This window comes from Homalodisca vitripennis, chromosome 5 (genome assembly GCF_021130785.1).
Source record: "Homalodisca vitripennis isolate AUS2020 chromosome 5, UT_GWSS_2.1, whole genome shotgun sequence".
Classification (NCBI taxonomy): domain Eukaryota; kingdom Metazoa; phylum Arthropoda; class Insecta; order Hemiptera; family Cicadellidae; genus Homalodisca; species Homalodisca vitripennis.
In genome coordinates this window covers 130,485,475-130,506,552 of record NC_060211.1, presented here as the reverse complement: position 1 = coordinate 130,506,552, position 21,078 = coordinate 130,485,475, and the positions used below count along the sequence as shown (strand labels likewise).

Genomic DNA, 21,078 nt, shown 5'->3' with positions numbered 1-21,078 from the left:
ATTTTTATATGAATTCAAAACATCTCATGATTTGTTCACTTGTTTCTCATGTTGTATTTACGTTTGCACGTTTTAATTTTGTTGTTTTTATTGTGAACCACAAATCTATGTGCCATATTTAATTAATTAAAGTAAATGTTCACCCAACACGTCCAAAAATTCAAAAAATGTATACGGACGAAAGTATAGAAACCATATAATATGGAAACTACATAACGTATGGCATAACGGAAAAAATAGGATATTGTATTTTTGGTTTTATATCCAGTTAGCACAGTATTGGATTAAATAATTCTGAAAAATATGCCGTAATACATACAGCAGAAATTCAAAATATTGGGACACTTTTGATATTTTAAAAGGGCCCTGAATTAATATTTTTGCGCCTGCTGTTAAAATATAATTGACATTCCTACAAGAATTAAAAGAAAATACGTACGTATGAAACTAAAATGGGTAGAATATCAAAATATGATACATCATTTGCAATGACTTTTATGGTACAAGAATTGAAAGCAGGGATCTGTTCGGCCTGTACGAAAAAATAAAAAGTCTGTTTGAAGTACTTGAATGAAAACGCTTGGATTTTACAAATTTTGTCATAGACTTATTTGAAACTCATACAATATTACGAAACCCCATCATCTGTCATATAACTTTATATTCATATTGCAAGCATATCATAAATGTAGAGATTGTTGGATATTGGAATTTCCATGGAACTTAGAGCTGTTAAAACTGCCTTGTCTCGCTTGCTGTTGTTTCTTGAAACAACGTCTAAAAATAATAGAACTATAAAAACAGAGGCTCTGATTAAATCTAGACAAACAGGTCACAGAATTATGATGAGCGTTTTCCATCTCAAGATTTATATTTCCTCATGGACTTTAAGCAGATCCTAATTTAGAAAGCCTGAATGAATTCATGGTGGGCTATAGGTTTGGAATGCAATTTTAACAGCGTCAGTGTATATTTAATTTACGTTGACTTTTCGGGTGTCTGTGCATGTACAAATATTTGAACGGCAGCGTGACAAGGGATTAGCTCGTGAGGCACAAGTTTACCCTGGTTATAATATACAACACGTTTGCCTTTCTAATAATTAAACATCCAATATTAGAATCTACCCAGAGCCTTTCGCTTTTGTTCTTCAAATCATGCCAATCAAAAGTAAACGGCGCGGCAGCGCGGGTAACAAACGAGGGACATCTGTCAAACTACATGGGCCGTGGAGACTAATTGCTCGTCGTGTCTGCGCGCGCGCGGCAATGAAGGTAGTGGCGGGATATTTGGGTAAAAGGAACAGCGATTGTGACGCAATCTGCAGCACCCTGCTGCAACTATTACTAGCAGCGTTGCGATGCAGTAAAAGCTCCTACGTTATCCGTTTGATGGTCTTCCCTCCGTGAAAGCTCTTGGGCCGAAGAGATTTATGTCTCCTTTCACGTGATTGAGTTGAATTATGCATTCATGTTATTGGGACTTCAAAATGGCGTCATGATCTGACAGTTCATATATCAACTCTCGCAACAGTTGCAAGCCGTGAGCTTTCTGCGCTCATGGAAGCTGTTACGACGTAAGTAGTGAAAGACACATAGTTAGAGATAGACTGCATAATCTGCGGCGATTTATGAGGAATACGTTTTTCTAATCCTTAAACATTAATCCTTAACATTATAAGGGCATTTTGAGTATACGGATATATATCTTACGTGGAATTACAGGTAGAATTTTGTCGAACTGTAAGACAAACTTATTATAATTCTACACTATCATGTATACTGTATGTACTATTGGGTTATAAGTTTTCTTTGTAATTGTATATTTTATTTTCAGAAATTTTAAGTCAGAAAAGTTTAAAAAAACAAAAATATGTAAAAATAAAATTATTCATAATGTGCTTCCCAATCGCTACTATACGTACACCGAATCGTACACATGCTGTGTAGTATTATAGTGAAAACCTCAAATACGATGTAAAAGACGACTCTAAATCGTAAACGGTTTAGTTAAATCTTTTTTAATTTTATACACTAGACCACTGGGAGAACTGTGTATATTGTTTGGGAAGAATGCTACTTTTTATTTACGAGAATACTAGTTGATATAAAAAGGTCGTTGGAAAAAGTATAAAGATATTTATCATCTTGTAATTTTGTATACCTGAGACAAAACAGCTGGTATCTTTCAACTGACAAAATATTTGTTGCCCCTGGCTTGTACAAGCGTACTTATACAGTGTTCATGCTCGCTTATGTGTTGTAGGATTCGTTGTAAGAGGTTCCGTTGGAATTGCTGTAAACATTTCTAAATAGTTTGGTGCCTTGTGCATGTTTATAACTATACTGGTTATTTTTTATTTGATTTAAAACATTTTCCACATGTACCACTTAGATATTATTTATTTATTTTGACTTATAAATAGCTACAGGTCATCAGTTACCTAAATTAGCTATATTAAATAAAATAAAAATTAAACAAAAATTATACTATCCTCTAACCTAAGTGCAGTGCAAATTACAAATAAATTAATAATTATACTAGCTCAAAAAACAAAATCAACGATGTTATTCTTAACAATAGAGGAAAAAAACACTTTCACCTTGAAATAAATAACATGCTCAACATCTTAAAATTATATAAGAATTAAATTGACAGAGCAAAATGAAACACTTCTAAACAAATAATATCTAGATTGGTTACATAAATAACATACCAAAAATCCTACAAATAATCCAAAAACTTAACTTATTGGTAAAAATACTAAGAAATAAACAGATTATTACAGTCTTTCGAGTAAAAGTCTCAAACTAAAGGTTTTAATTTTCCAATAAAATCTTTTGCACTTCCTAAATTTAAATCAATATAAGAATTGTTATTATTAATAAATCTAAAACTCCTAAACAAAGAAAAATAATAATGGCTGATTGTGTTACATCTAGGAATAAAAAACAATATTTTGGACCTTGAATGAAACTTAGGGACATAAAAGTTTATATTTTTAAGTAAATGTGAACTATCAATCAGGTTATTTAGTAATTTAAACAAAAAATATAGATTAAAAATTAGTCTTTTTGCTGAAAGTTAAATAAATATTTGAAAATTAAATAAATTTCTTAAAGAATCAGTGGGGAAATTTCTGTCACAATATGTGTTGTGTTTTTTTAGATACAAATATCTTAAAAGTTTATTTTGAATAATTTCAACGGACTGAATATTTGTTAATGTATAGGGTTTCCAAATAATTGAACAGTATTCTAATCCACTTCTAACAAAAGAAAAATATAAGGATTTGATTGCATCAGTGGATGAAAAATATTTTGCATTCCTCATAACAAAACCTAGCATTTTGTAAGCCTTATTGATGGTAACGTCTAAATGTTTATCGAACTTAAAAGAAGAATCAAACATAACTCCTAGATCTTTAATTTCTTTCAGATTTTCCAGTTTATACCCATTTATAAAATAATTAAAAGTTCTACCCTTTTTTGATCTGGAATAAGTCATGCAGAAACATTTTTTTACATTAAATTTAAATGTAACCTATTACAGTTACACCATTCAAAAAGGCTACCCAGAGATTCTTGCAAGAGTTTAGAATCATACTCATTGTAAATTGGTCTGTATAGTTTTAGATCATCAGCATAAAGAAGCGGTTTTGAATTCTGTAACTTTTCTGGAAGATCATTGATAAAAACTATGAATAAAAGCGGTCCCAGGTTAGACCCTTGAGTCACACCTGAAGCACTTAAATACTGTTTTGATTTTAAATTTGATATTGATACATATTGTAATCTATTTTTGAGGTAAGACTCAATAAAAAGTACAAACCCATTGTTAAATTCGAACTTTAACAGCTTCCTTAAAAGAGAATCGTGATTGACCTTATCAAAAGCTTTGGCAAAGTCCGTATATATTACATCTACCCTTCCACCATTGTCTAATTCAGCAGAAATTATGAAAGCATATAACACCAATATTTTTTAAATTTTTCTTTTGTGTATCAATTCGAGAAAGACATAGTTATACAGTAAAATAGATGATACAATAAACATTTTGATAATCATTTTGCACTAAATATCAAAACTATTATAGAGATTGATGGTAATTTTTTGACATACGGCAAAAATGTTCTTTCTACGCTTCTCTTTGCGCGTTACTTAGGTTATTGTAGAATAGTAATCGATTAAGAATGACTTGTCGACAAATAGCACACGTCCATAATTTAAACGTGTTTTCTATGAAGTACATTAACTTGCTGCAATAATGGTTAGAATCTTTTGGAGTCTCCTATATGAAAATTTATCAATCTGATATCTGAACAACTCGTAGAAAATTAAAACATTTCCTTATAAGATGATCTGCCTTTGACGAATAATCGATGGACTGTTATTGGAATCTGCACCAGAGACAAGAGGAAATAAAGCGATGACATTTTCTTCTACAGCATTCATTTGGAGCACTACATTAGTCATTCTGCAAGAGTTTCTTTCAATAAAAGTCAATAAAATACTGAAAATTTGTACAGATGTTGTGAACCATCTTGAATACAGTTTATCAAAAGACAATACTTATTAATAACTCGGGCAGGACTCCATATAATTGCTTTCACCCTGTTGGTTTTCATTAAATTAATTCAAAATCTCTTTAAGCTCTTAAAACTCCTCAAATAACTTATGAAGCTGTTAACTGAATAGTTTTATAAGTATCTTGCATGATCTTTATCGTTGTTTAGAATGAACTGAATAATTTTTTAAACATAACTGCGGTCATGATGCATACATTTAAAATTAATCTGTCTAAAGTGACAGCATTTCATTAGTATATTGAACGAGTTCATATATAAAACCACTGCGTTAAATTAACATTGACAGTTGAGATGCTGTAAATGGAATTCTGTCGTAGGCCGCAACTGCTCCATCCGGCAGGCACCTCCTGCTTCTTCCACTTGGAACTGTGCCCGGGTGATTTGTACTTCGTAGCTTCTGGGCTACCGAGCTCTTAGTTATTGGATACAGGACACCCTTCTTCAGTTTGATCTTTGATGCTACTCAGCGTATTACAATAACATCGGAGTCTGATATATATTTTGATGCAGACAAAGTGTGAAGTCTTCAGTCAAAAATATATAACGAATACCATGCCCGTCACTTTAAATTAGCAAAACCTGAATTAAATGTAATATTTAAAATTAATCTTACATGAATTAAGATTAAGGTTTTATGAAAAGTCGGCAAACCTTGCCGTACTGGTCTGAGAAGCTAGTAATAGAGGAATTTCCGTTTTTTGTTGTAACAAAATTATAACCTCCAAGGACATACAGGTAGGCCCAGAATGGCGCTAACAAAATGCTTTTCCTCAAACCAAAGTTGAATGGTCCTTCAAAAGTCTTTGATATCAGTGTATTGTTCTCACTTCACACGTTAATTTGATCTTTTAGTGATATTGGAGATGATCTGGATGTCGAGCTTTTATTATTTGTTGCTGACGACAAATATCACTAGCAATTATTTCTGACAGTGACATCTGCTTACGATGTGCTTAAAACAAACGATCATGAATAGGCATGCGTCTGAAGTACAAACCATATCACTGCACTAAACAAGTGTATTTTACACACACGCACGCGAGCGCGCGCGCGCACACACACACACACACACACACACACACACACACACACAAAGTAAACAATTTTGGCATATAAAACATCGACCATTTCCAAAAAAACTATTCCATAAAATTACTGAAAACGTACGTAAGTTTTAATTGCACATTATTATCCAAGGATGATAAAAAACAAAATAATAATAAAAACTTTTTGAGAAAAACTGTTTACAAAAAGACTATGTAACAGACTACACTAGACTAGTCAAATTTCAGATGCTGCTCTAAGCGGAAGGTGATGTGGTGTGGAGATCACTTTTAAATTGAACTATTCCACCAGAGATACATTCTCTTACCTGTTGTAAACTGTATGAATTGAGAAGGTAGACATAAAACGCCATGTGAAAAGTTATTTTTAGTTTTTTGGTACAGGTTTCCTCTTATGAACTTACTTACTTAGGAAATAAGTAATTGGAGATTTTTATTTCTTTGCGATATCGAGGGCAAATTAATATACAACTAAAATAAGACTATGACTAAGTACGTTTTATAAGATAGAGATATTTTTAAAGCATTCTAGCTAAATACAATAATCCTCACTCTAGTAAGAGTTGAGTAATAAATTTACTTTGTAAAAAAATTGTTACTAAACACCCAAAAACTACTGCTCACCTTTCAATACTTTTTATTTTGAATGTTAAAATAGCACCTGATGATGTGTCAATATATCAAGCATCCCAACTAACTGTAGTTGCTCGTTTCGCAACCAATTAACTCTTATTTGCTGCTTGCGTTAAGAAAGTACCAGTTTACAACTAATAATGGTACGATTAATTACTTAGTTATAACTTAAGCAAGTTGCCGGGAATGTTGCACGTCTCAGAATTGATTGCCAGAGGAGGGCAATAAACTTAGAAGGCCGGGTGGTAAACTGGGTGCAGCGAGTCCTCCTACCTTGATAATGGCTGAGCGGCCCGCCAGCTGCAACGGCGCTTCTGCATCATCGTAAATTGTGCGGCAAATATCAGCTGTCAACTAGCTAAGTAACTACAACTAATACGCATGCGTGCCAACCGTTTAGTGTCAAATTAAAAAACCGTACATCAGGGCTACTTTATTAATGTTCCCTCTACTCACTAGAATTAAAGAACTAATTAACTTTATATACGTTAAATTAAAAACACGTTTTACAGTTCTCTTTTATTGAATATGTGAGGTAGATTATTTAAATTAATATTAAATTTTAATTCTGATCCAAGACCAACCACTCGTTGCGGTTTCAATTTTACGATTGACAGGATATTTTACGTTGGTGTATATTTGTTCCCAAGCACCACTAAAATCTTTAGTAGTCATTACAGCAAGTCACCGTTTCCGCACCGTATATTTCCCCATTGAATCAGGAACGTAATCCCTTGGGTTCAAATATGGATATTGTAGAGTACCATCACATTCATAATTGTAAGCAAATGCTTTAAATTTTCCATCAATAATTCAAGCCCGTGTACCTTATATTTACGAAGAGTATTAGAAGTTCACACGAGTGATGTTATGATTTTCTACAAGCTTTTGCGATTGGTTATGAGAAAATGCAAAACCCTCATATTGAGTGTATCTATAGGATTCTTGTAAAACACAAATCATGGAGATGAAAAATTTATACGCTAATAGGTTACGAATATGACTATTAAAAGTTCCACAATTCATATTGTACGTCAAGATTTCTGTGTATGATGATGGATCACTTGACGAATATCATATTTTTGATATGAAATCCTGTTGAACTACTTCTTGAAGAGACTTAAGAGCTTATAATCCAATGGAATGAGACCATGCAATATGTTGGAAAATATTGGTCACAGAAAAGAGACGTTACAAAAGCTGGTTGTGTAATGCAACTCTTTTGTTTCCTGGACCATTTGAGTCGCGTAGTTTTGAAATCATTATTGTCATCATCATCAGGACCTTCAACTGATGCAAGACAGTGATCTACCGACAATGGCCATCCTTACTTACTTACTACGCAAAACCGAAATCCACACAAAACGGAAAATGTTTTTGTGGTGCAATGCTTGTTTTAATGAATGCCTTGGGGTCGTTGAACTTTCCAAATACATTGACTGATTTTTTTCGTCTACACACATTAAACTGCTTCTTTTCCGAGACCAAAGTCACTACGCTATCAATCATCTTTTGGTTTCAGTTTTAATTAGTCCAAACGCACTTTGCGGTTCGACCGCTAACTGCTGCCAACTGTAACGAATTGAGGTTAACAGAATGTCATGCATTGGCGCTCAAGGTGGCAATAATTACAACTGACCATCGGCTGCGAGGGTGTACTCTTATTTGCACATATATAATGCCAATACAATTCTACTCAATTTATTAATAATTATTTTGTAATGCCCTAAGGCTAAAAGCATAACTTTGACCAATTTTGAATGTATGAAGAATCTAAACACTCCTTCTTTCTACAAAAAGCTCCATAAATTTATACAAAAGCCAATAATCAACGGCACCCATGTAGGATTATCAGCTGGTTTTCATTTATAGAAACATTGTGTTGCCAAGTTCAAACTACAACCTTCAAGTGAATCCTTTCGTTATAATAGAACACCCAATTATAAACACCCAATTTAATCCTGGTGGAATCAAAAATGAACCCATTGTTCATTTATTACCTATTGATAAACTCACAGCAAATGTTTGGGCACAAAATCATACCTTCGCTTCCGCATTGTGTCGGTGAGAAAGTGAGCGATTCGAAGACAAGACTGATCTGTACAATTATCGACCAATAGCAGTCATCTCCTCCGGTACAAAGCGGTAGAAAGTCGGCAGAGATGGATCGCTACTTGGTAAATTATAACACGACGCCCGCTGAGGCGATGTCTCATTGTTGTTATAAATGTGATGTTGTGCCAACCCATATTGGAATAGAATCATTTCCTGCGTAGTGTGACGTAAGGACTATAACAATCGTTCATCCAATACATAGTGATTACAACACGCAATAGATTACCCTTATTCTTGTTTGGTGACCATTACTTCATTTGTATTTCCCGTTTGTTGCAATATGATCAGTATTTCAAAGTTTGAATCCATTCAAGATTATTAAGTTGTATTTTAACACTATCAGCCCCATATTATTCACGCTAATCATACTTACACTTACTGCAGATTTATATAGACAACTGGGACTGAAAGTGTTACTAGTATATATTTTTAAACAGTCAAGGCTTTTAAAGTCTTTTATAAACTCTAACGGATCTTAAACAGATAAGAACAATGAGGTACTCATCCAAAATGTTCGCAATTTTTGTACAGTTGGCAACCCTTCAAGGACGTTAAGGTCTTCAGTTGATACGTGAACCTTACGGGTCAATGTGTTACCATAAAACTAGTGACCCCACTAGTGGTAGGAGTGGCACCAAGTACCGTAATTACTCGCCACAATCTCAGTTTATTACCCTCCGAGACTCCCTCCGTCTTCGAAGCTCTTTTTGCTTCCTGCCTGTCTTAGATATGCAAGTTCTGTGTAGCTTATAAACATATTATTGCATTCTCCTTGCATTAGCATATTACATACACCACTGTCGTTTAAAAACATCATTTGTTGCATCCAGCCCTGTGTTAAATCTAGCCGACAAGGTGTCTTTATGGTCCTTTTATAATTATGTGGGTATTTACGACACGGCGTTGAAAACGTCAGTTAAAGAATAATTTATTACTCAACATAAAATTAGAGAGGGTTTATTTGTAAGCTCATGCACTATTTTATTTGATGGACTATATCAGAAAATAAAATTTTTACTTAAATTTAGGCTATAGAAAAACTGTCCTAAATACAACTAGCTATGATCCACAACCATACGTTTTTAAGGTACCTCTGATTCTTTTATGTTTGAAAACATATATGCAGTCAGTTAAGTTTTGTTTTTCAAAGTCAATACGTCCTTTACAAGTATTGTAATCTTCCAATTCTGCGTTTTATAGTAAGCAGAAAGAAATATTGATAATGACTTTGTTATTGTACAAAATTATTATTTTTTAAGTGGTTTCACACAGCAAACTTCAACTTTAATATTGAATATTGAATGGTACTAGTTATTTTCTAAACTATTATAGTTATTAAAAGTATAGATTGATTTTTTGCACTTTATGAGTATATAGGTTTTATCTTCAATCTTTTCAGATTTTGTAATATGTGGTTAATCAAAACATATACATTCTCAGATTCATAAACAAAAATCACTGAATTTTTTCCATTAAAAATCAAATTATATAACACTTAAAAATACTAAACTGCAACATATTTTGACACATTATGTTACTCAGTGGCGAATTGTCAAAAGATAATACGTGGTAACGTATTACGACGGCACTTTGGCAATACATTTTACTTTCAAAATGTATTGCCAAGTGTATTTTATATTTGAATTGTTAAATGAAATATAATAATTTATTATTATATTTAATTTCGTAGCAGTGTCAAAAAAATGTTTTATAAGATATGGGCTATGTACAAATGTGAAACATAAATCATACTTTATCTTTTAAATAAAAAGATGACCTTTAATTTTATTAGCAGTTTGATGAGATAAGTTAGTATGTTTAGTTGCATTTTGTACTTTTACTCGTTCTTGTCTAAACATTTTAATATAATACTTCAATATACTTGCACGGAGTATAAAGATTATGAATGCCTGAGAAAGGGGAACTGCATGCCTAGTGTTTGATATTGTTTAATATCAGAGCAAATATTTTTAAGCCTTTATCTGATATTGAATGTCATTGACATTATAGATAACAGATGAAAGATGAGTTGAATATCTGCTTATAAAAAAGATTCATCTTGTTAAAGCTCTGGACGAAAGAGGCAGGGCCGATTCTGTTAGCTGAATCACGCGTGGATGACGGGACAGAAAGGAAAGTGTCGCGTGGATGATGATGGACTCCGCGGACTCATGGGCGGACGTGCGGACATGTACCGGTGTCGCCCTGGGACCTCGGTTGATTACTGGCGAAGGTGTAATTGGAGTTTGATAATTCCAGAATGATGTCAGACTCTGCAATGGATAATGGAATGAAAGTAAACGTTTTAGTTGTGCGTCCTTGGAATACAATTACAGTACAGTAATCAAATAAAGGTTACGTGGAATCGTATTACTTTACAGTTTTAAATAAAAAAAAGCTTTAATATTAAATTTTGAGAATTTCTTACTGCTTTTCAAGTTTATAATTTTTTGTCCTTAGACCAATGAATTTAGAGATGTTGCACACTGTATGGGTGAAGACCATATTCTAAAAGTATATATATATATATATATATATATATATATATATATATATATATATATATATAATTTCAATAGACATTGAATCGCAAAAAGTACTTGCTCCGCCGGGAGTCGAACCCGGATCTCTCACTTGCCGGGTGAATGTGCTACCATTACACCACAGAGCGCTTAATTTTTCCGATTCAAATATGGCTATTGCCATTTATACAGTTTAATGTATATATATATATATATATATATATATATATATATAAATTTATAAAGGAGTTTTTAGTTGGCAAGGCCACAGTTAGAAAAAGATTTAGGGGGGAGGATGTTGGTTATCTATAAAACCTTTGTATTTCGGAAGCTCGGTTTCACTTCACCATTATAACGTGTATTTCGAGGGGGGGAGGCTTTAAACCCCGAATTCTCTCTGCTGGCTAAGGCCTACGTTTGTAAACGTTTGTGTTTTATTTTGTAATGTTTTCTTCGGTAATTGTTTTCCTTAGGTGTTATATTCATTAGATTTCGCTAAACAGGATGGCCATGTAAACTGTTTTACCATTGGTATCTCAAAAACGACAAAATTTAGGGTAGTTAACATAGAGAACGTCATCTGTTGTTCTATAAATATTTAAAACTATATAAGTTTTGAAATATAAAATGTGTTGTAATTTTTCTTTATGGGTGACTAATTCTTATGTGAAATTATGTATTTTCTTAAAGTTTTGATATAATATAATTTGTTAACTTCCGATAAAAAATACTCGTTAATGAGTTTACTAGTTAATTTAAGTTAAGTACAGTTTACTAGTTTATAAACACGGCACATTTTTCCATATTTAAGCACCGTTTAGTATGTAACTTGAAATATAATAAAAAGAAAATTACGTTACTGCAAATTAAACTTTTATTGCGATATTCGCGGTCAGTAATAAAAGTTATATGTACTTATTAAATCGCCGACACGACTATCGAATACTAATGAGCTTATTTGAGAGCTACGATGGTCGTTATGTGTTAAATAATATTTAATTTTTATAATCATGTTGGAGGTTTATTAACTACATTAAGGTTTTATTACTTATACTGTACACGATAATAATAGTTCACTCACCACTAAAATCGTTCACTTTTTATTACATATTAAATTATTTACGGAATACAGCTTAAATATGGAACTTTTAATGACTAATAACTTTAGTAGGGTTGTAACTCGAAAACGTGTAAGTTAAAAAGAAAACAGTGGAGAGTTAAAAGGTTTTATAGTGTTAATTTGGATCAATATCCTAAAACATAAGCAGGGCACATTAACATTTTACTGCCGGATTAGAAAACTGTGACAAAGTGTTACATTTTAATAATTTAAACATAAATATCATACAGCTGATGTACAGAACTTGACCTCTTCTGCCAAGGCTTGAGATCTTCAAGAGATCTGCTAGGTCTTTTATCCTAAAAAGACTGAGTGTGTAATCTATTTTCAAAAATTGTATTTTAGTAAAATTATTGTTTTTCTCAATTGCTTTTTGCTATGATTTTAATATTGATAATGTTTAGTGTTTGAATATTCATTTTGAAACGGATTGGAATCCTGCATAATGTGTTGTACGGCTTGTAGAAGAAATTTTTTTTAATGAATGCACTTTATTACCTACAACTACAATAAGCCGTGTGTGGTAATACAAAAAAATCATATGAAAGTATCAATAGATAATTTTTTAAATTTCTCTGGCCTGCTCATCGGAAGTTTCCGTCTATAGTTGCATAGCATCAATAACTTCCCGTGGGCGAATATGATGGCGGCGCTCATATAACGTAAGTGTCAAAGATGAGTTATTGGCAATAATTTAAACAGGTATCTGCAGAAACTATGCGGTCAATAAAACAAGATCTATAGCAGTTCAGAGGTAGAGGAGATGAAATCTGTAGAGTCATCCCGAAATGTGCCAAGCCACTTCCTTAACTGGATGTCCTTTACTGAAGACAGATTGGCGGTACAAGTCATTTAATGGCTGGTGACAATAGGTCAACCCGTTAACGAATTTGTAAGACCACACATGAGGTCAAGTCTCCATCCGCTCCATCTACTTCCGGGTTACCATTATCCCCGGCTTCGTTAATCTGAATAATGTCTCAGATTAAAATATTGACCAAAAATCATAAGTGAACTTTTGTAGTTGATATTTACCTCCATTACTGTTATCTTCCAATTGTTTATGTTTTAGAAATAGCGTCCGATCTGGAACCGACTTATTGCAAAACAAATAATATACAGATATTTGTAACATTTCCAAAGTAACCAGTTAAAATGCAACAGCAAATTAATTAATTTGTTCATACCTATGTATAAAAATAACATAATTTAGATATCTGGTGTCACTTTTAACCACAAACGAAATAGTATATTAATTTTTAACTATTATTGGTGGTAGTAACCAATTTTAGCTGCACCCACTGTCCCTGCAAGCGTTGGTGATTGAAACGTGCAACAATCAATTTTTCGTTTAGATAACGTTTGTCTAGGCCTTAAAGATAATTTCCCTTGAGAAAATATTTTGGTAAAATATGGTCGAGAAAAATTACACTATTTGTAATACAATTTTTTCTAAGGAAATTAGTTTTTGTCTTCCCCTCTATGTATTGTTAATATACATATTGCTAAAACTCATTCTTATCTTTTGACCTGATTGTAAAGTGTCCTTAAATGTTGCTTCCGTTGCCTACCACTCCTCCTAGAATCAAAAATGTTTTTCTAATTTTGTATTTATACAGACAGTATCTTATAGAGCTGTGAGAACACTTTTGTTAAAATATGAAGAGAAATGTTATTCTAACCAAACTCCTTAACTCATGATTACATGTCCTTCTGTCAAGTCTATCAGCATTTGTTCTTATGTGACGAATTATGTCCATCATTTTCACCAACCAAACAACGTTTACACCTCCTTTAATTCTGACTACACACGGTTCTATCGTGTGTATTAATATTTGTATGTCATTTGATGAGCTATTTAATGTTTTACCCCGCTCACCAACCAAGCATAAAATTCAATTTACATCTCATACCAATAAAGTCTTAGAGTTCAGGTCTGGAATTACAAAGACTATAATATTTAAATTAGGAAGAGATAAGAAAGGTCGAAGGAATTTTGCACTTACGTAGCCTCTTCTTACCATTTATGAATTATTACAAGATAGTGTAAACCAGTTACTACGTGCTCAAGCCGTGAAGAATAACCAGTATGTTACGAGCAACCGGCTCCTTGGGTAAGAGGCAACTGGACCAGTTACTATTCAGGTTTATATTTACTAAGAATTTCGGCAACGTATTATAGCAAAGAAGACTCGTCGTTTGGAGGTCTCTACTGCTTTATGACGCCGAAAAGTATTTCAGAATCCCGTTTCTCTAGAAGTAGATGATGGTAATTACTTGACTGCTAAACGTTGGTTATTCCAGTCATTACAATTACACAACTGTGCTTTTCTTTCTTTGTGGTTTTGTAACGCACCTAGATGATATATTACGTAAAACGGATGACAACTAACTTATATAATGACTTTTAATGTAAGTAATAAAACAACGTACTCTAAGAAATTATTTATGTTGCCAGACTAAAAAACTAGTTTCTAATTACATCTCTATTGTGATAGAATATAGGTGATTTGAAAGCTTATTCGAACCGATAATGTGTTTAATCTGATTATGCGCCTTCGAAACAATTGTCTATTATGTTTCAATTTTACAAATGCCTATTAATATGACCATGGATTGCGTGTTGGGTCCAGTTATTGGGAGAAATCTGACAGTTTATTTCCTGTATCTCTTTCTCTTCACTTTCGATTCCAATCTCCATCAGATCGTGCCTTTAATGTATCTACTGGCATTGTTTGTTTATGTTACAATAGGAAAAATTAAATAATCATAGCTCTCAATTGAAAAAATAATGTTGCGAGTATAACGTAACCTTTTCTAGAAGCTGATAAACTAGAAATGGAATACAGACAACTAAATCCAAAATATGTGAAAGAAATATTTACGTCATTTAACACGATTTTTGACAGTTTGTAACTTTAAAGTTTATAGTTAGTTTGTAGCATCACTCTATCCTAAAATCCGCCATCTGAGGATCGGAACTTAAGCTCCACTGCTGAGACATAGTTAATAGTCTATAATAACGAATTTTAAAATTTGCAGATAGCCATGCTGGAAGTATTCATTTCAATAATGTAATAAATACTCAACAAGCCAATCAATTTTATCAAGTGATTTACAACTTAAATGCTTTGAAAACGTCTATAAGAAAAACTGATTCTTTCCTAGCTTCTTTCCTGCAATATCCACATGTTGACCTTACTCTCTCCTGCAGGTCAGTGCCCATTGCACTCTTCCCACGCAGAACAGGCTGTTAACACTGCAACGCCTTTACACGGAGAAATCGTCTCTAATGGGCGACATTTCTCTGTAGTGATCCTGGAAACCTCTGACACCAACATAGCGGCTGGTAGTAGTACCATATTGTAGCCTCATGTTCTCCTGATTCTTATGAGATCGACCTCACATCACGATTCCAGGGCGTTCTATTGATTCGTGTATTCTAGTGACTGTGGGTTTGATTGATTATTTAATTTAATCATTTATTTAACTTTCACATTATTTTATTCGTTATTGATGATTCCTGTTCTTTGGATCTGAATATTTGGTTCTTCCCTTTTCATTTCAAAAAGTTTTTCTTAGCTTCCTTAAGGGATCTGTTAGTCATTAGATTTCCTCTCAGTTGATTCTTCAGATAAATCTTTCAACAATATTGTATGCATGAAAGATAAAGAATTTCAGAACAAGTACTACATAGCTCTTTCCATAAGTTTGGATTTAGGCGTATTCAAAATTTAATTTTGATTGCGTGCTGAATTTTCAGAAACCATTCATGTCTTTAGAAACTATAACAAATGCTATAAAACGTTGGTTTATAATATGATAAGACGTTTTGCCTCATCTATTAGTTATGTAACATATCTTATAGTAAACATAATTTTAAAATACAGAAAATATAAATTATAGTTGTAAGACCTATTCTAATTAATTGGTAGAATTCATAACTTTACACTATTAACGCTGGATAATATATTACAAACTTTCCTAACAGATTGTTTTATAGCAGTATTAATTCTTTTCTAGTGAATGTAACGCTCGATATATACCATATTTAACTAGGAAAAACGCAGCCTGGTCTCTTTACTTCGGCCCCTTAGCCAATTTTAAATTTGACGCCATCCATAATATAAGGTATTATTTAAAATATAAAATGATATTTTAATCTACATCCATACAACTCGAAACCATTTAGAGATAACTGGAATAAAACCACCACTTGTGATAGATTTCTTAAACAGTTGCTTAGTGTCACAACAACTTGTACATTACGCAAACCACTTAAACGTTTATTAAGTAACTACAGTCTGTAGGGACTGGCAACAATAGACCATCGAATTAAGGAACGCTCTATTTGCAGTGCAGAACCAAGGGCGGAATTATGACCCTTTCACCGGTGAGATTGGTCAACAATGTCGTGATCCTCCAAACAACAAATTGTGCCACTTCTGTTATCTAAATATTGAGTGACTTGCCCTTCACAGTTTACCGGGCAGCGTTATCGGCTGTGGCAGCGAGAGTTTATTAGCATTGTCAGATTGGTGGCTACCTTGACAGTTGAGAATTATAGTGGCTACCTTGACAACTGAGATTTGTGGCAGCGTCCGATTCAGGAGGAGGGCCTGAGGGCCTCCTAAACCGGCTGAGAAAAATAATGATATCCTCTGACACGCCTATTCTTTTACTAATAACTTCGGAAATAATTAATTACAACCACCCTGGTGGTTAGCGGCTACATGACATATTTCTTTACCTATGTTTGCAACACATGTTTTCTTTGAAATCACGAGTACTATCGCTGTATAAATATGTGAAATCTTTTTCTGAACACCTGGTACAAATATATGTTTTATTATGACGAGTTTATCACTCTGAATAATCCACCAAATACTGTGTACCATTAATAAATCATATTAAAAAAAATATAACGATCTGGCCTTCCCTCCTTCTTACAATTTAGGTGATATAGGTCAATGGCTTTGCGCCCTTCATAACTCAAATCATGGATATGCCACTAATTTGATATTAGTGTGTATTTAAATCGCGCTTCCTTTTTTACGCGATGCATATCGTCAAACCGATGCCCTTCAATGACGTGGTTCTCTTAAAGAGTCACAGCTTGGACTAGGTTTTATAGGAAAGAGATAAAGTTTGGTATTTTATAACATTTCTCGGTAGCCTAATACCATTACAGAATCCTTGTAATTCAAAATCCACGTCCCGTTTAACTATATAAACTAAAAAGTTTAATCAATATTTGATTAAGGAAAATGATTTAATATGAGTCTCACATCAGTATTTGAGCGACTGTTTTGATTCACTAAAAGATGTTATATATTAATTATACTATAAACGCATATTAATTTTGCAATTAAATAAAAACCTTTAACACAAAAAAAGGTTATGATAAACTCGAAAGTTAATTTTGGTATTTCGTTTTTACGTTGATTTTTTAAGAACCTACAAATTAAAACTTCAAAGTCTTAAGGTTATATATTTAAAAATATGGTCTGTTTTAAATCTGGAAAAATGTTTTGAGGAAGTAATATGCATAGAGTCAAACCTATGGTTAAGAATTACTTGTACTAAAGGTGAATTGAATCACGTCTAATATTTATTTAAAAGCATAAATTCTGACTCAATGTCCAATAGCTCCTGAAAAATAAATGCTTAGACTAAGAAAGCTAAAATGACTTAGTAAAATCTCTTGAATACGGACAGACTGAACTCAAATGAAACTGATTTTTTCTTTTTTTAATGGGTCATTGGAAAGTAATTAATATGTACAGTACCGAGTGGAATACATATATAATCAAACTCTGTGTCATTCTATGTTTTAAAAGTTTAGGATATATATATATATATATATATATATATATATATATATATATATATATATATATTGAAATGGAAAGACTGAATTCAATGTTTTAAATCTAAATGCTGTTTATGTTTTTTAATGCTTTTTTAAAATCTAAAGAAAAATAAAAGAAAAATTATGCTGGTACTAAAAAATAAAGTTTTAGGATTAAATATTTCTAAAAAGTTTTAAAGTGTGCATAGAATAAAATATTTATTAAATCTGGCACCAGAAAATTGACACTGAGTTTTAAACGATCGTGAAGTTTTGTGTCAATGTTTGTTGAATTGTGGGTATTGGTTTCGTAAATATTTTATAAAAATAATGAAACTCAGTTAATAATGAGCTACTTGCAGAAAAACAATGAAGTTATTATAGCTTACTTAATTAGCCTATGTTTGAGAATGTACTCCAATAATTTCTGCGTTTATGAATTAAGAAACTAATTAAAGTTTTAATGTGTTTCGCTACTAAAGGATAGGTAAGAACGCTTTGAAATAGTTTCTTCATAATGTGATTTTCGTTTGATGTTGCAGGATGTCAGTTCTATCCACTGGGCGAGTACCTAAGGTTTGTGAGAGTCCCGGAGAATCTACCTGTAGGAGGCGAAGTGCTGCAAGTTGAGGTCCATCCCCGAAGAAACCTCACCATTCAACCTGTCGATAAGGTGAGTCAACCTTTGACACTGCAATTAAAATTGACGACTTAGGTAGCCACTTCCACGTAGGTGGTTAATAGACGAATGAAGACGTATTGTGAACCTGTATTCCGTAGTTTAGTTTTAATGATTAGTGTTGTGTATAGTTTTTTTATTAAGTGCATGTTTATAAAGTTAGTGAAGTTGACAAACAACATGGTGGTTGTGATTCCTGACTTAGGCGTGCCACAATGTTTTGGTAAGATTTGTTGATTAACCTAGTTTCTAATTATGTATTAGGTTAGTTCTTTACCTGAAGAAGAGATCAGATTGCAGATCTCAAAACGTAGTGTTACTGATTTCTTGTTTCACTGAACGATGGAAAATGTCCGGAAAAATCCTGTTTTAAAATATAGTTGTTTATAAATTAAGTGTTAAAATAACGTCAAATTATGGGCCATTTAGTTTGCAAGTGTAATACGAAACCTTCCAAACAGATTTTTACAAATACGATATTTTTGGAAAGGAAAGGTCATTTAAAAATTCTTTTATGTATAAATTTTGATAAAACAGTGGTTTGTTAAATATTTCATAAAACTAAAATTAAATGGCCGCCATTTTGAAAATATTAAAATTGATTAAAAAATATTTGTTCTAATAAAATTCCTTCTGAAATGGATCCGTTTGAAAGTTTTGTAACAATAGTAAACGGATTTGTGTGTTTGTTCCATTTTATTACAACAAAGATAAAATTGTTTTAATAAAGTAACAAAATGGTGTATAGCTGCTAAACGAAGTGGAAATAGGACAAAATTACTTTCCACTTTTAGCTTAAAATCACACATAGAATCTGAAAATGCACAGCCAGCCCAACATTTTTGTTGCAACCTATATGTTCTTTTAGTCTCATTTCTAAAAGTCTAGTTGTTTGTAAAATATAAGTCAATTTTACATCCACAGTCAATTTTGTAACCTATGTTTATATTAACTGATAATTCCCTAACCGGCAAAAGCGCTTTTGAAATGAAATTTTGTGGAAGTAATAAAAACGAGTCGTATACTAAAAATATTGGCTTGCTTATTATTGAGATACTACAATATTGTATATGAGTATAATATGTCGTGATCTCAGTTTCAAAACCAATATATCAATCTCATAGTCATACTCGGTACAGAATCTGGTCACGTCGCCGTGTTCGTAGAGATTCCAGAAACATTTCTTTCCACATTGATTTGATACGAGGAAAAAAGCAATAAATCTTCTAAGTATCCTTAAGAAACTTATGGATAAAAATAAGTATTGTATAAATAAATAAGTATAAATAAGACAATACTTTAAAAATAAGTATTGTCTTCTAAGTATCTTAAGAACCTCAGTTAAAATAAAATAACCTTTTCATTCCTCTGTGGTAAACAGGTGGTAACCAAAGGAATCGAAAAATTCCATGTTGTAGATTTCAGTGTTCTTCTGTCCATGCTCTCTTGTAACTTTCGATCTCAATACATCGTACCTATTCCATTGTCTTCTTTTCCTTTAGTATTTTTGGTAATACAAAAAGTAAATTTTGAATCAAAATTTTTTAATCAAAATTTGAATTCAGTGGGTATTTTGAACAAAAACCAAAATATAACCACGTAACTTAGAAAAGGTATAACTACAGTTCACATAATCTACGTATTTTATACAACTAAATCATCACTTCTAAGCCTGCTGGAGTGTCCAGCAGTAAAGTTCATTACTACTAAGAGCCCATCCGGACCGGAAAGAAAGGAGAGTTGCGACTTGCGAAGGCGTGTTCTGCCAGAGCTGGAGAACAGGTTGCGGTTCAAGGCCGCTCGCTGGAGCCTCCAGCACAGCACGCTCCTCTCACTGGAGAGATTACGTCCACTTCCAGTCCGTGTGCTCGGTGACGTTGCAGTGTCTGTTACTGCTATTGTACAACTCACTCTCACTGTTATGAATGGGTGCACTATTCCGGCGACTCATCCCTCACTATTACACACGTGTTACACACAATTCAGTGTTAATTTGGTTGGATGAATCAGAATCCCTTCGTTCTGCCAACATTCTATTCCAGATAACCCTCGTTCCTGTTATATTAGAAGTGAGGGATTTATGTGTGTGATGTTTGGCACTTAAATGGAGTAATATAAAAACTGAATGATGTATTCGTTTGATTTGGTATAGCTGTATTTATCATTAAGAATTTATTGTGACCAAATTTTCGCTATGGCCTCTCCGATTTTTATTAAAAAAATCCCAATTGCATTTTCTTTATTGATGTCATTACTTTAAATTTTGTTCATATTTGTAGTTTTATCCCATTTTAATAACAAAGATGTAGTACCATTGTAAATCAATTTAATTTAATAAAAGAAGGAGTACGCTACACTATATGACGTGTGACAAGCTTCGCTGAGGTTAGATGCAAAAAATTTCAAGTCTATAGCACATTTCGGAAAGCTAAATGCGATACTATTTCATATGATTTTAATACGTTTGTTACTAATTTGTGTTGCTATCATGGTATAAGGCTATTGT

At 32.7% G+C, this 21,078-nt stretch overlaps 1 protein-coding gene across 2 annotated transcripts in view; it reads left to right on the top strand.

The window, feature by feature from the left end:
* Window positions 1-21,078, top strand: part of LOC124362886 (cadherin-89D) — a 157,791-nt gene that overhangs the window by 54,821 nt on the left and 81,892 nt on the right. For both annotated transcript variants that reach the window (XM_046817760.1, XM_046817759.1), the window contains exon 3: window positions 18,436-18,566. In XM_046817760.1, coding sequence (XP_046673716.1) covers window positions 18,436-18,566 — 131 coding nt within the window. The remainder of the gene's footprint in view (window positions 1-18,435; window positions 18,567-21,078) is intronic.